This window comes from Eschrichtius robustus, chromosome 13 (genome assembly GCF_028021215.1).
Source record: "Eschrichtius robustus isolate mEscRob2 chromosome 13, mEscRob2.pri, whole genome shotgun sequence".
In the NCBI taxonomy this organism is placed as follows: domain Eukaryota; kingdom Metazoa; phylum Chordata; class Mammalia; order Artiodactyla; family Eschrichtiidae; genus Eschrichtius; species Eschrichtius robustus.
The window spans coordinates 59776099-59788842 of record NC_090836.1 but is presented as its reverse complement, the minus strand read 5'-3'; the positions used below and the strand labels follow the sequence as shown (position 1 = coordinate 59788842).

The window sequence follows — 12744 nt, the reverse complement described above, 5'->3', positions numbered from 1 at the left end:
TTCTTTCTTTCTTTCTTTCTTTCTTTCTTTCTTTCTTTCTTTCTTTCTTTCTCTTTCGTTCTGTTTTATTGTGGTAAGAACACTTAACCTGAGATCTATTCTCTCAATGAAATTTAAGTGTACAATACCTTATTATTGAATGAATGTACAATATTGTAAAGCAGATCTCTAGAGCTTATTTATCTTTACTGAAACTTTATGCCTGTTAATATATAACTCCCCATCCCCTCCTCCCCCCCCACCCCCAGTTCCTGGTTTTGATTTTATGAATGTGACCTCATGTAAGTGGAATCGTGCAGTACTTGTCTTCCTTTGTCTAGCTTACTTCACTTAGCAAAATGTCCTCAAAGTTCATCCATGTTGTCCCATATTGCACAATTTCTTTCTTTTTTTCAGACTAACTAGTATTTCATTTTATGTTTATACCACATTTTCTTTATGTATTCATCTGATGATCAAAATTTAGGTTGTTTGTACATCCTAGCTATTGTGAATAGTGCTCCAATGAGCATGGGAGTGAAGATATCTCAGTGAAATCCTGATTTCAGTTCATTTGGATATGCACCCAGAAGTGGGATTGCTGGTTATATGGTAGTTCTATCTTTAATTTTTTGAGGAACCCAATACCATTTTCCATAGTGGCTATACCATTCTCCATACCTATTTACAGTGTGCAAGGGTTCCAATTTCTCCGCATCCTCACCAACACCTGTTGTCTTTGTTTTTTTGTTAATAGCCATCCATACAAGTGTAAGGTGATATCTCATTGTGGTTTTGATTTGCATTTCCCTATCTTAGTGACCATAAGCGTTTTTTTGTATGCTTGTTGGCAATTTGTATGTCTTCTTTGGAAAAATGTCTATTCATACCTTAGCCAATTTTTAAATTAGGTTATTAGTTTTTTTGTTATTAAGTTGTATAACTCCAAGTCAGGCAGGGCAGAGGTCAGTCCCTGGGGGAGCCCCCTCAGAAAAGTAGGGGTGCTGTACACACGGCTCTACTCTTTCCCTCCCTGGGGGAAGCTGAGGGCTGGGCTTTTTCATCCACACACTCTGTCCTGAGCAGGAGGTAGGGCTATGATGTGTCTGTGGTCCCACGCTGCTGTTTCCATTTTCCTTCAGGCTGTTTGTTAGGCTATGGTGGACCCATCTAACCTCCAAGACTGACAGGACTGAGGTCAAACTTCTGGGGAGGAGCACTGGATAGGCAGACCAACCCCTCCCCTCCCCTGGGAGAAGGGGAGAAGTCAGGAGCCAGGAGGTCTCTTTCTGACCATATGACACTGCACCAGGGGAAGGGACTCCAGGAAGAGGATATCCTGAATCCCTTTTCTGGTTTCAATAAATCTGTTTTCATGGTCACCCAGTGTTTAGGAGCCTTTCACTTAGTTTCTAGATGCCTCATAAAGGGAATTTGTGAACTATTGCTTATTTGGTGTGTTTGTGGGCAGAAGGATGGTCCAGGGCCCCCTACTCTGACATCTTGCTGATGTCACTAACACAGTCACATTCTGAGGCAATGAGGGTAAGGGTTTTACCATATGCATTGGGGCGGGGGGATACAATTCAGCCCATAAAACTTGCCTACACTTGCAATAACACGCAAATACATTACATTCTTTTCTCCTGGCTTACAACTCTCTGCAGCATCTGACCTGAAGAACTGCCTCTGATCTCATCTCAAACCCTGCTCCCCATAACTTTTGATTCTACCTACACACCAGACTTTTTTCTCCAACATGCCAAGTTTGTGCTCACCTTAGGGCCTTTGTACGCTCTGTTACCTTTGTCTGGAATTCTCTTACCCTAGCTCCTGGCATGGCTTGTGTCTTCTTATCATGCAGGACTCAGCTTATTTGTTTGTTTACAGTATATTAATTTTTAATAGTAATAGATATTGCTTGAGAGCTTACTTTGCATGAGGCATTATGCTAATATACTCTATCTTATAGAAGCAACATGGTTGAAGACACCTAGTTGGGAGCTAGACTGCCTGGGTTCACATCCAGGCTTTATCACATATTATGGGACCTTGGGAAAGTTATTTAACTTTTCTGTGCCTCAATTTTTCCCCCCACAGAGGCCGTTTATTTTTATTCTAAATAATTTCAAACCTGCAGAAAAGTTACAAGAACAATGTCAAGAATCTCTATATATCCTTGCTTAGAGACCCCATTCACATTCACTAATTTGGTCAGTAGCATCTTTTATATAGCAAAGGATCCGATTCAGGGTCATGCATTTCACCAAGTTGCCATGTCTCTCTCTAGCCTCTCTTGAATAGGGATTAATTCCTTAGTCTTTCCCTAACTTTCATGATCTTAACATTTTAATTGATTTAGGCCAGTTATTTTGTAGAATGCCCTTGATTTGGGCTTGTTCAGTGTTTCTTCACGATTTGACCCAGGTGCAGGACCCAGTTTAAGTGTCACCTCCTTAAGCATTCCATCTCATGTGAAATAAGTAGTTCCCTTGGTCACTCTGTAGCACAGGATCCTGCCATTTTTCTCTGCCTGGTGTTTTCTTGCATATTTATTTGCGTATTTGTTTGTTTGGTGGAATATAAGGTCCCTACAAGCAGCCTCATTTTTCTTTTGCAATGCTGTATCCCAGCACATACGGAGATTATAATTGGCCAGTCACTGTGCTAGGCAGTGAGAATGTAATGGTGAACACAACAGATGCTCTTTGTTATTATTAAAAAATAAATTAGTGTATTCAGATAACTTGCTGTTTAGTCATTCATTCAATAAATATTTACTGAGCACCTACTATATTCTGAGCCCCAGGGATAAGTAATGGACAATACAGAAATTGTTCCTGATCTCCTGAAGTTTACACTCCAAAAGGAAACTGACAGTAAGACGAACAGACAAATGAACGTGCAATACAGTGAGCGGAGAGGATGAGCCATCTCCTCTGTGGATGAAGCCATCTGCAGATGAAGAGAATTCCGCAGGGGAGAGAGGAGATGGAAAGGCCCCTGAGCTGGGAGTACACTTGGCAAGTCCAAGGGCCAGCATGGAGTCCACTGTGGCTGGAGCAGCATGAGTGAGGGAGAGAGTAGTTGGAAATGAGGTCAGTGAGGCAGCCAAGGGCCCATCTTGTGTGGCTCTGGATTTCATTTTAATTGTGATGGGAATCCATTAGAGGGTTCAAAGCCTGGGAAATCTCTTAAATATCTATTAAAGAGATATCTATTAAAGAGAGATTAAAGTGATATCTATGACTGTTATTTAAATTTAAAGTAAATCTCTTACTGCATGGAGAATTGCTTTATGAACGATTTCTTTCTCAGAAAGCTCTTCAGGGGATTGGCTGAGACTCACTGATTCTCGAGAAACTCGATATTTCTGGCTGGTACTTCTTATACTTCAGGCCCTGTACTGGTAGCTAGAAATCCTGGAATGTGTTCCCAGATTTGCACATTCCTTTTTGTGGGACTTGGCTAGGCCAATATTTTTGGCTTAACAATACCTCTTCACACTCATGTATTCAAGAAAGCATGAAGAGTGAAGAGGAAAGAGAGCAGAGCACTTACAGGAATTCTCTGGCTCGATGAAGCTTCAAGTACGAACTTGTATAAATATATTAGCATGCAGAAAAGTGTTGGGTTCTTTCCACAATTAAAAAAAATCAGTATGTTTTCCCTTGGAATGTTTCCTGAAGGTTTAATGATTAGTGTAGGCAAAATTAGAGGTCAATATGACTCCATGTAAAGAAAAACAATCCCTTGGTTTTGTTTTACCCATAGGCACTTGATGACCCCAAGAGTAGCTTATTTAAAAATGTTCTGATCTCCTCACATGACTGGTCTATGGCTGAAGCATTTTCTGAATCAATCACATTGTTAATAAATAAGAGAATTACTTGGAAGTTCAGGGAAGGATACATTAATGCCCGAGTATAAATGAAGAAAGGAGCTAGAGGAGATTTCTAGGAGAAATGGTGTATCCCATGCCCAGTTTCTGGAAAAATTTCATTTGGATATTGTATCTTTAAAGATTGCATTTGGAGAGTGTACTTTCATTTCATATGGATTGAAATTAGGGTGATCCATTCTTATGGCTTGACAGTGAGGAAAATGCAGCCAGACCCTCTTGTTTCAGGAACGATGGTCTAGGTGTTAGACCACAGGCTTCCTGGGGTATCTGCTTCTTTTGCCTTCTCGCATTAAGAGAGGCCTTCCAAGTGCTCAAGGAAAATCTAAATAAGACTCTCTGTGCTTAAAAAAAATTCAAACCAGAGTCTGAGTTCTTTTCTACCTGAGCTTATTTGGGATACATTTTGTCGCTTCTTATAAAGGTATAAAATGGAAGTTTGGGATTTCCTGATAAATGACCTTTTATCGTGACTTCCTGTTATTTTATTTTCTCCTGGGAACCAGAATAGCCATGCAATTCATTCCCACTCTGTGAGGTTGAATAAACCTTTATAATTTGGAATTAGTCACTTGTGAGATCCTAATTCGCATTATGAGTAAAATGTCTATGTTTTTTCCTGACCAGTCATGGGAGAAGCCTGTGTTAAATTCTGTGTCACATTTTCTTGGCTCCTTTAGTATAAGAATCTGGTGTCTGATACAAGCATTAAATATCCCCGCCCTATTCTATTTTTTTTCTTTTTAAATTCTGTGTTGGTGGCCTCCACTTACTTCCCTACCTCTTAATCACTGTTACCCCACAGCCTAATCATACTGGCAGCCAGTGTGTACCTTGTGAGCTGACCAAACAAAGTCTGATTCAGAACGAACTCACAGGAAAGCAGGCTGGCATTTAAACTTTACACTTAAAAGCAAACAACCAGGCAAATATTCAGCACAAAAATGGAGTATCCAGTGATTCTGGGCTGGTGATTACAAAGCTCTGTTTTGTATCCTTCATTCTCTTGTTGAATATCATTGTCTGTACAAGGGCACACATCCCAATTTGGAGAGAAGGACAATAAGATTGACCTCTGAGAAATCAACTAGTAAAATCTATAGGAATGGATCAAGAAAGCAGTCATGTTTAAGTGAAGTATTTTGGACATATTTAAAATGCAGTGAAAAGGCAATCTTGGAAGCAGGACTGAACTGTAATTACAGTTTGGTAAATGAATACCTAGTGAATTTTGATGTCCTCTTATCTAGGGTTAGACTGTGATCACAAGAGGGGGCCTGGACTGAAGAGAGTACAGGGAAAGCAGCCTGGGGGAGAAAGAATAAGGTTGTGCGTCACAGCCATATTGAGGGACAAGAGCATCTTTTGGAGGGTTTAGCTTTTGGATTCCTGGGATGGTTCTAGACTCACCAACAGCCTATCAACTCTTGGCAATGTATCTACTACCTCCTTTACTGAATTTACCATCCACTCCCTCCACCAAGAAACCATCTCTGTATGCTCTGCTTCTGTGCTGCTTTCTTATAGGAAGAGGATTTTCTTTCTTTATATTATTATTTTTTGAACTTTTGAAATTGAGGTATAGTTGATGTACAATATAATACGTTTCAGGTGATTCACAATTTTTAAAAGTCATATTCCATTTATAGATATTATAAACTATTGGCTATATTCCCTGTGCTGTACAATATCTCCCTGTAGCTTATTTATTTTATGTATAGTAGTTTGTACTTCTTAACCCCTTACCCCTCTACTGCCCCTCCCCCTTCCCTCTACCCACTGATAGGCACTAGTTTGTTCTCTATATCTATGAGTCTGTTTCTTTATGGTAGAGGATTTTCTGATCTGCTTTTATATTATGCTGGGTGGCTTGATGTGTGCATTTCTCATGATAAACTAAGAAATTGACATTCTGGCTCCTGTGAGATACTTGAGGAAAGGCTGGCAAAGCTGAGCTTAGAGGGCCGCCAAGCCAAGGACCAGACCCTGGACCCCACCCAGAAGCTGGCCACTTTTTCATTTTGCTGTAATTGTTGCAAATATAAAAGGAGTATAAACACGGCAGTGAGGCTAATAAGAATTCGTGAGCATCTCTAATCCATCATGGTCAGAATACACATTTTTAATTACTGCACCATTTTGCCTCGATCTTTACTTATAAACACTTAACAATAGATTTTGGTGATCCAGAGTCTATTTTCTTATACATACTTTCATGTTTTTCTTTATATGACCTTTATTGGTTATTAACTTTATGTCCAGGTAAAAATTGTGAATATTTTAGAATAAAAATATCTATAAAAAGAGGAAGAATATCGGTACCCATTCTTCATAAGCACCATATTGCTACTTCACAATGACAATTCCAAGCACATTCTTTTTTGAGCTGGAATTAACACTGCAAGTAGATATGGTGGTTTCAAAATGTCCTGCAAAGCAGGAGATGGCTCATTCTCATACCAGACGCTTCCCGTTCCCAGTGGGAACATGCAGAAGGTTTTTATGAGCCAGGCTCCATAAGCACACAGGATAGGAAGCATAGAGCATTGTGTTCAAATGAAAGCATAAGAGGAATGTCGGTCTCAGGAATGCTGGAATCGGACTGGAGGACAAACGCCAAGCTTCTGCTCCTGTAAAAGGGATCATAAAATCCACAGATGAGCAACCTCAAGTTTCCTAAAATAAGAAAAAAGATTTTTGAAAATGAGAAATGCTAAAGAGTACCAGAGCTTTCTCTTCACTCTGCTTAGAATGCATGACCTCATGACCTCATGCACCCACACACCCACACCTAAGCAGAGTCATAGGGAAGAGAAACTTCAGCATCATTTTTCTTGCTCCTGCTACCAGCCTTTGAGAAAATGAATTGAATATTCACAATGCCATAAAAAAAGCCCCTTTAGTATATAGAGTGATGGTGATAATGGGAGAATATATAAGATGAAAGAGAATGTAATCTTTTCTCTAAAACACATGGTTTGGTTTTTCAGTACACACTCCACTGACAAATATATTGGACAACTAGATTTTCGAAGCAAAAATACAAAGAGGAAGTTATCTTCCTTTCTGGAATGTAAACTTCAAGAGATCAGGAGTATTTCTGTGTTGCTGTTTACTGCCATATCCCCAGGGCTCAGAATATAGTAGGTAATCAATAAATATTTGTTGAAAGAATGACTAAATAGCAAGTTATCTGAATACGCTAATTTATTTTTTAATAATAACAAAGAACATCTGTTTTTGTTGACATTATAATGAGAAGATAACTTCCTTTTTATACTTTTGTTTCCAAAATCTAGTTATCTAGTTACCTAATATATGTGTGTGTATGTATGTGTGTATATATATATATATATATATATATATATATATATATATACATACATACACACACATATATATATTAAAATCCTCCGTGAAGGCAGGGGTTTTTATCTTATTTTGTTAAATGCAGTATTTCCAGTTCCTCGTATCATGCACGGGACATAGAAGGCATTCAAAACATTTGTTGAATGAATTATTGGGCATATCTTGTAGAGGGAAACATGATATAGTGATAAAAATATGAACCTCCTATCAATGCCTGTTTTCTGGTTCAAGTCCCAAATGTGGGCCTGATTTGCCTGATGACCTAGAGAAAATGCCATATTTTACATAGGGTATCTGACGGTTCTGTTCGTGCCCTTTCCTCTACTCTGAGCACAGAGCGTCTCTCTCTGTCTTTTTTCTGTGCCAGGGTCCCCCGTACTGCTATCAAAACCTAGTTTAATGTGACTGCCTCGTGGAGAGTCTTCATGATTAATCAGATTTGAAGCCTCATCCTGCTCTGCCCTGTGCATTCACTGAGTGTGATAATAATTGACATGATGGCAGCATTAGGAAAACTTTATCTAAAATTATTGAGACTTATCTTCTACTCTTTCCTTCAGTTATTGTTTCTTGTGATATCCCACTCTTCATTGCCTCTCCTTCCAGACTTGGCCTTTTTCACTGGGCCTAAGAGTTATTGCTGACACTCTCTAGCCCTGCCCTACCCGCTTCCCTTCACTGTTAACTCTGTTATATGACAATTTCTCATGATCTAAGGTGGTAACTGACTCATCTTACAATCACACTACGTAACCTAAGAGATAGTTGATGCAAGTGGACAGAATACTGATCTGATCATCATAAGACCTCATTTTTAGAAAGAGCTCTGCCACTAACCAGCTTTGTGAGCTTGGGCTACTCAGTCTCTCTGGGATACCCTTTTCTCATGTATAAAATGTGTGGGCTTCTCTAGATCAGTGTTTCTATAAGTAAGTGCTATAGCACTGATCCCTGTATATGTCTTTCAAAAATATGTTCTGGGGTCACATGCATTTGGGAATCGCTATGTACTTTGTCACCTTCTTAAACATTTGCAAGTTAAGGTGCTGACAAGTCCCAAAATAAAGGAAATATTTTTCTTTACCCAAAAGCTGACTTTTATTGTGAGGAGAGGAAACACGTTGGTAGTTGCTTGGAAATCCATGAGGGAATCTCGGTTGAACTTTCTAGAAATCTTGGCTGTAATCGCACATCCCTTTATCTTCAATGCCAGCTGCTGTGGGTATAGAGACAAGTAAGTCAGGATCTTGGCCTTTCATGTATTAAAAAATCAGAGGGTGGACACAAAAATCAGTGTTGTAAAGGATGGCAATTTTAGACTAAAGCTTTGTTCAAATTATAATGGGCATAAGGATTGAGAAGCAAGGAGGTCTGCCCAGAGTAGGGGCAGTGGATAAAGAAGGGGACGCTTCCGCCGGTGAGGTGCCATTTGAGCTGAGCACCAAGGGGTGGTTGCAATAATTCACTAAGTAGAGAAGGTGGGAAAGGATAGTCCAGGAAGAAGGAACAACATGCACAGAGGCATAAAAGCCCCGGGTATATACTAGGCCTGTGAAATAATTTTGTGGTTATGGAATCTAAGAGTGGAAGCTGTCTTGGGAGAGAGGAACAGGAGAAAGTTCTGGGAGATGAGTAGAGGCCTGTTTGCCATGTGCTTTAAGTGCCATTCTATGGAGTCTGAATTTATCCTTTAGGTAACCGGAAACCATCCTTAGATTGGTTTTTAATCAGGGGAATTACATGATCAATAAGTATTTTATAAAGGGAATTGCGGAAAGAAAAGAGAAAATTCTGGAGTGCTAAGATGGATAGGAGGGGGAAAATGTTGGCAAGAAAACTAATTATGGTTCTATTGAAATGGCTCAAGTAAGAGATGATAAAAAGCTGAAAAGCAAAAGGATGAGACGGAAGAAACAGGTTTGAAGGAAATGTAGGGGCTCAACACACTCCGGGAAGTGATTGGACATAAGGCAACAAAGAAAGAGGAATACAAAATGACTCTGCAGCATTTAGCTTGGGCAAATGTTGTGTGATTATAAAATTTACTGAGATAGGAACTTAGAGGAGTGAACTGTTTCATATAGATTTGAATTGGACTGAGTGTTCTAATACACAGAGTAATTTTGCTGTAAAAGCACATCCATCGAATTTTACGTTTTTGGGTTCAATAATGATTTAGCTAAAGACTATATTCTTCTTAAGGAGATTCAGCATCTACAAAAAAATCTATTCCAAACTGGAATTCAGTAGGTACTCAATATATTCTTGTCAACAAAACAGCATTGTAATCTATATATTTCTTTTGATTTTATCTCTAAACTATAAATAATCAATTCTAGGTCTATAAATCCATTTGTTTTTTCATTTAAGCAAAAACTCTCTTCTTTCAGCCATGGATAATCCTATATACGTTAATGTCTCAGTAGAAGTTTGTGAAATTATTTCCATTTTCTAGGAGGAAACAGCATAGAGCACCAACAATTTTAGTGATTATTTAAATATTAAGCGATTATTTTTGAACTAATCCTAAATTTGGTCTTAACACTAGATATTATCGTCACTATTACATTAAAAATATATTATGTTTAGTAGTCAGGTAATGGGATTGTTTCAAAGACACCTTTGTCAGTGTAAATTAGAAAAATATTCTTTTAGCTAATCAAATTTTTAAGAAGTCCATGCTTGCTTATTGTATAGAACTTCACAGAGATTTTAAAGAATTATTTTCCCCAACAATTTTTGAAGTATACGGTTCTTTTATTTGGGGGAAAAAGAGCTCCCTTTTAGAGGCAGGATGTGGAAACTAGCATGACCCAAACTGTTTACAGAAAAGCAGTCTACACCTCCCTGATTAGGTCAGGGAATTTTGCCTCTACCTGTGCCAGCTGCCTTCTATTAGCACGAAAAACAAATTGTACAATCTATGTTCACTGAACTATGACCACCTTCTCATTCTGAATTTTTTGTCCAAGAGGACCAGAGAATCCAGAAACTGAGTTAGTGGAGAGGAGTGTTGTTAGATACAATTTGTCAGAGGAAGAGGAGTAGAGGGCCAACCTTAAAAACAAACTGAGCTCTCAGAATGGCTACATGTTAGAGAATGAACACAATAGGGACAGTCAGAGAGTAACTCCTGAGAATTTTTTCCCTTTTACATCATAAAGAAATAAAGATAAAAACTAAATGGTCTTGTGATGGAGAGGGCAGCCTCTCCCTCCCCGCTACCCCCAGCTGCACTGCATTGAAGGCAGCTCCATGGAATTGTTTTGAAATAAATTTAGAAGCTTTGGGAGGCAGGTCCATGTTATGGTTGTTCCCACCATTCTGGGGTTAAGGATAAAAGGTTGCTGTGTCTTAAGCCTTCAGACTTTGCAGATTTCTAAATGCATTTTGTTGTATCTAGAAGAAATTTTGCACTCTTGAGAAAAGGCAGTGCAAAAATGAGTTGAGACACAATGTCCCTTTATCTCAGGGCAAAACAATCTTATTTCCCTGTAGTTGAAATAGAGGCAGGGGAAGTCGGGTCGTGGTATCTGAAATCAACAACCTCCTATCGCTGTGCCATTCTCTCCCTGCTCTAGCACCACTCCCTTAACTTGGTATCTGTTTACTTTACAGAAGGCAGTTTTGGAGAAAGGATCATAAATATTCTGGCCCAGTACCCTAGGGGCCACGACAAGCAAAAGAACACACCTGCCTAGTGATAGACCTTGTGATATTTAACTGTGTGTGTTACTTTTTTAATCCACTTTAATAACTGGATTATCCACCCTCCACACCCCCAGCCCCAACTTCTTTGCTTTCTATTTCTGCTCGGAGGCCGTGAACACAGAAGTCTCTGCAGGCAAATTACTCCAGAGCCATTGCAGAACAATCCTAGAAGGAACGGTTAAACTCACAGCATCTGGATTCCTGATCCTTTTCCGACATGGCAGGTGTGAGTGTCTGTATAAAATATTCTATGTTTATCTTCAACTTCGTGTCCTGGGTGAGTGTTTTTCTTGTAATTATCAATTTTATGCAAGAAAGGGTATCTTGATATAAATATCATAAATGAGAACAGACTCTGCACGAGAGAAATAGGAGAGGAGGAGAGGGTATTTTCCATTTACTTGTTTGGATGTGTTTGTTCTTTCTTTGGTTATTTCAGTAATTGAAAATGAGCCAGTGACTCAAAAAAGTGCACTTCAGGTTCTGTGGGGGTAAACATTTCATAAATGTTTTGATATTGTTACAAAACAATCACAGAGGAAAAAAAATACCCCTTAACTAAAAGACAATTCTTAGTTGTATATCATTCAGGCCTCCCTAGTTTAAGGACCCTGTGGGAAAAATCTGATTTGATTCCATTTGGTGCCTACCTCCTAAATTCTAACCTTTACCTCTGGGTTTGAAACAGGTGGATGGTGGGGTGTGATGAGAAAGACGTGAGAAGAGGATCATTTTCAGAGATCCAAAGAAGAGACAATGGTCATGCTAAACTTTAAAGAGTAACAGTAAAATTGCTTAATCATGGAAAGATTAAACTAAGGCACTAGTTTTGTATCAGAAATTTAAAGTTAGTATTTTGATGTGTCATTGCCCCATCTTTTAATCAACAGGGTTTGTGTTTTAGCCAGCTCTTATGTTTCTCTTGAAAGTCTGCAGACATAAGAAATAACAAATAAATTGATAAGCAAAATCTAACATTGGAAAGTTGAAAAATGAAATATGGAAAGGCAAAATGGTTAAGGGATGTTGGATGTTGGGATGTTGGAAAGTTGATGTTATCATTTGTAATATAAATGATGCAATTAAAGATTGTTCAAAAGTAAGTCAATAGAAATAGCCCAAAATACTTAAATGAAAAAATTATTTTGTGTACTGGATTAAAAAATGGCTTATGCAGTATGAGCAGGAGAAAGTTCTGGTTTTGTTTTTTTACCTGGTTATCTTTAGTAAATAGGCAGCTGGTATCTACATGTTGGTAAATTTCTGTCCTGTTAAAATAATGATGTACCTAGCTAAACTTAAATAGATGAATATAGTCTTATTGTCTAGAATGACTTTCCATTCAATGTCAGTAGCCCTAATGAGTACAAGTGATATATATTGGTAAAGAAAATAAGTAAGTGAGACTATAAATGAATAAAATAAAATAAGAAAGGTTTGTTCTTTGTACTTCCTCTTTTCCTTAGAAGAATGGGCTGCTTTTGCAAATACTAAATGAAGCTCATGAATATACGCCAGATTTTAAAAGTTTGTTCTGATAAATTTCTTCCCTTGAAATATTTAAAATTGGTTAAACATTGAGATTAGAATATAAACAAAGAAATTCCTATGTACTTTGGTTGGTTTTGCTTTTAACTTTTTATTGTGGAGAACCTCAAACATTCACAAAATAGAAAAGGATAATCAAGCCCATCATCCAGCCCCAAAAGCCATGAAACCATGGCCAATCTTTCCCGATCCATATTCTCATCCACTTTCCCCAGGCCATATTATTTTGAAGCAAA

General features: G+C 38.3%; 1 protein-coding gene across 2 annotated transcripts in view; it reads left to right on the top strand.

The window, feature by feature from the left end:
* Window positions 1–12744, top strand: part of TSPAN8 (tetraspanin 8) — a 94136-nt gene that overhangs the window by 55673 nt on the left and 25719 nt on the right. Inside the window, exon 2 of one of the 2 annotated variants that reach the window (XM_068561417.1) lies at window positions 11035–11186. In XM_068561417.1, the coding sequence (XP_068417518.1) occupies window positions 11178–11186 (9 nt within the window). In that variant the 5' untranslated portion in view covers window positions 11035–11177. Of the gene's footprint in view, window positions 1–11034; window positions 11238–12744 lie in introns of both variants that reach the window. The other variant, XM_068561416.1, reaches the window with a different exon arrangement.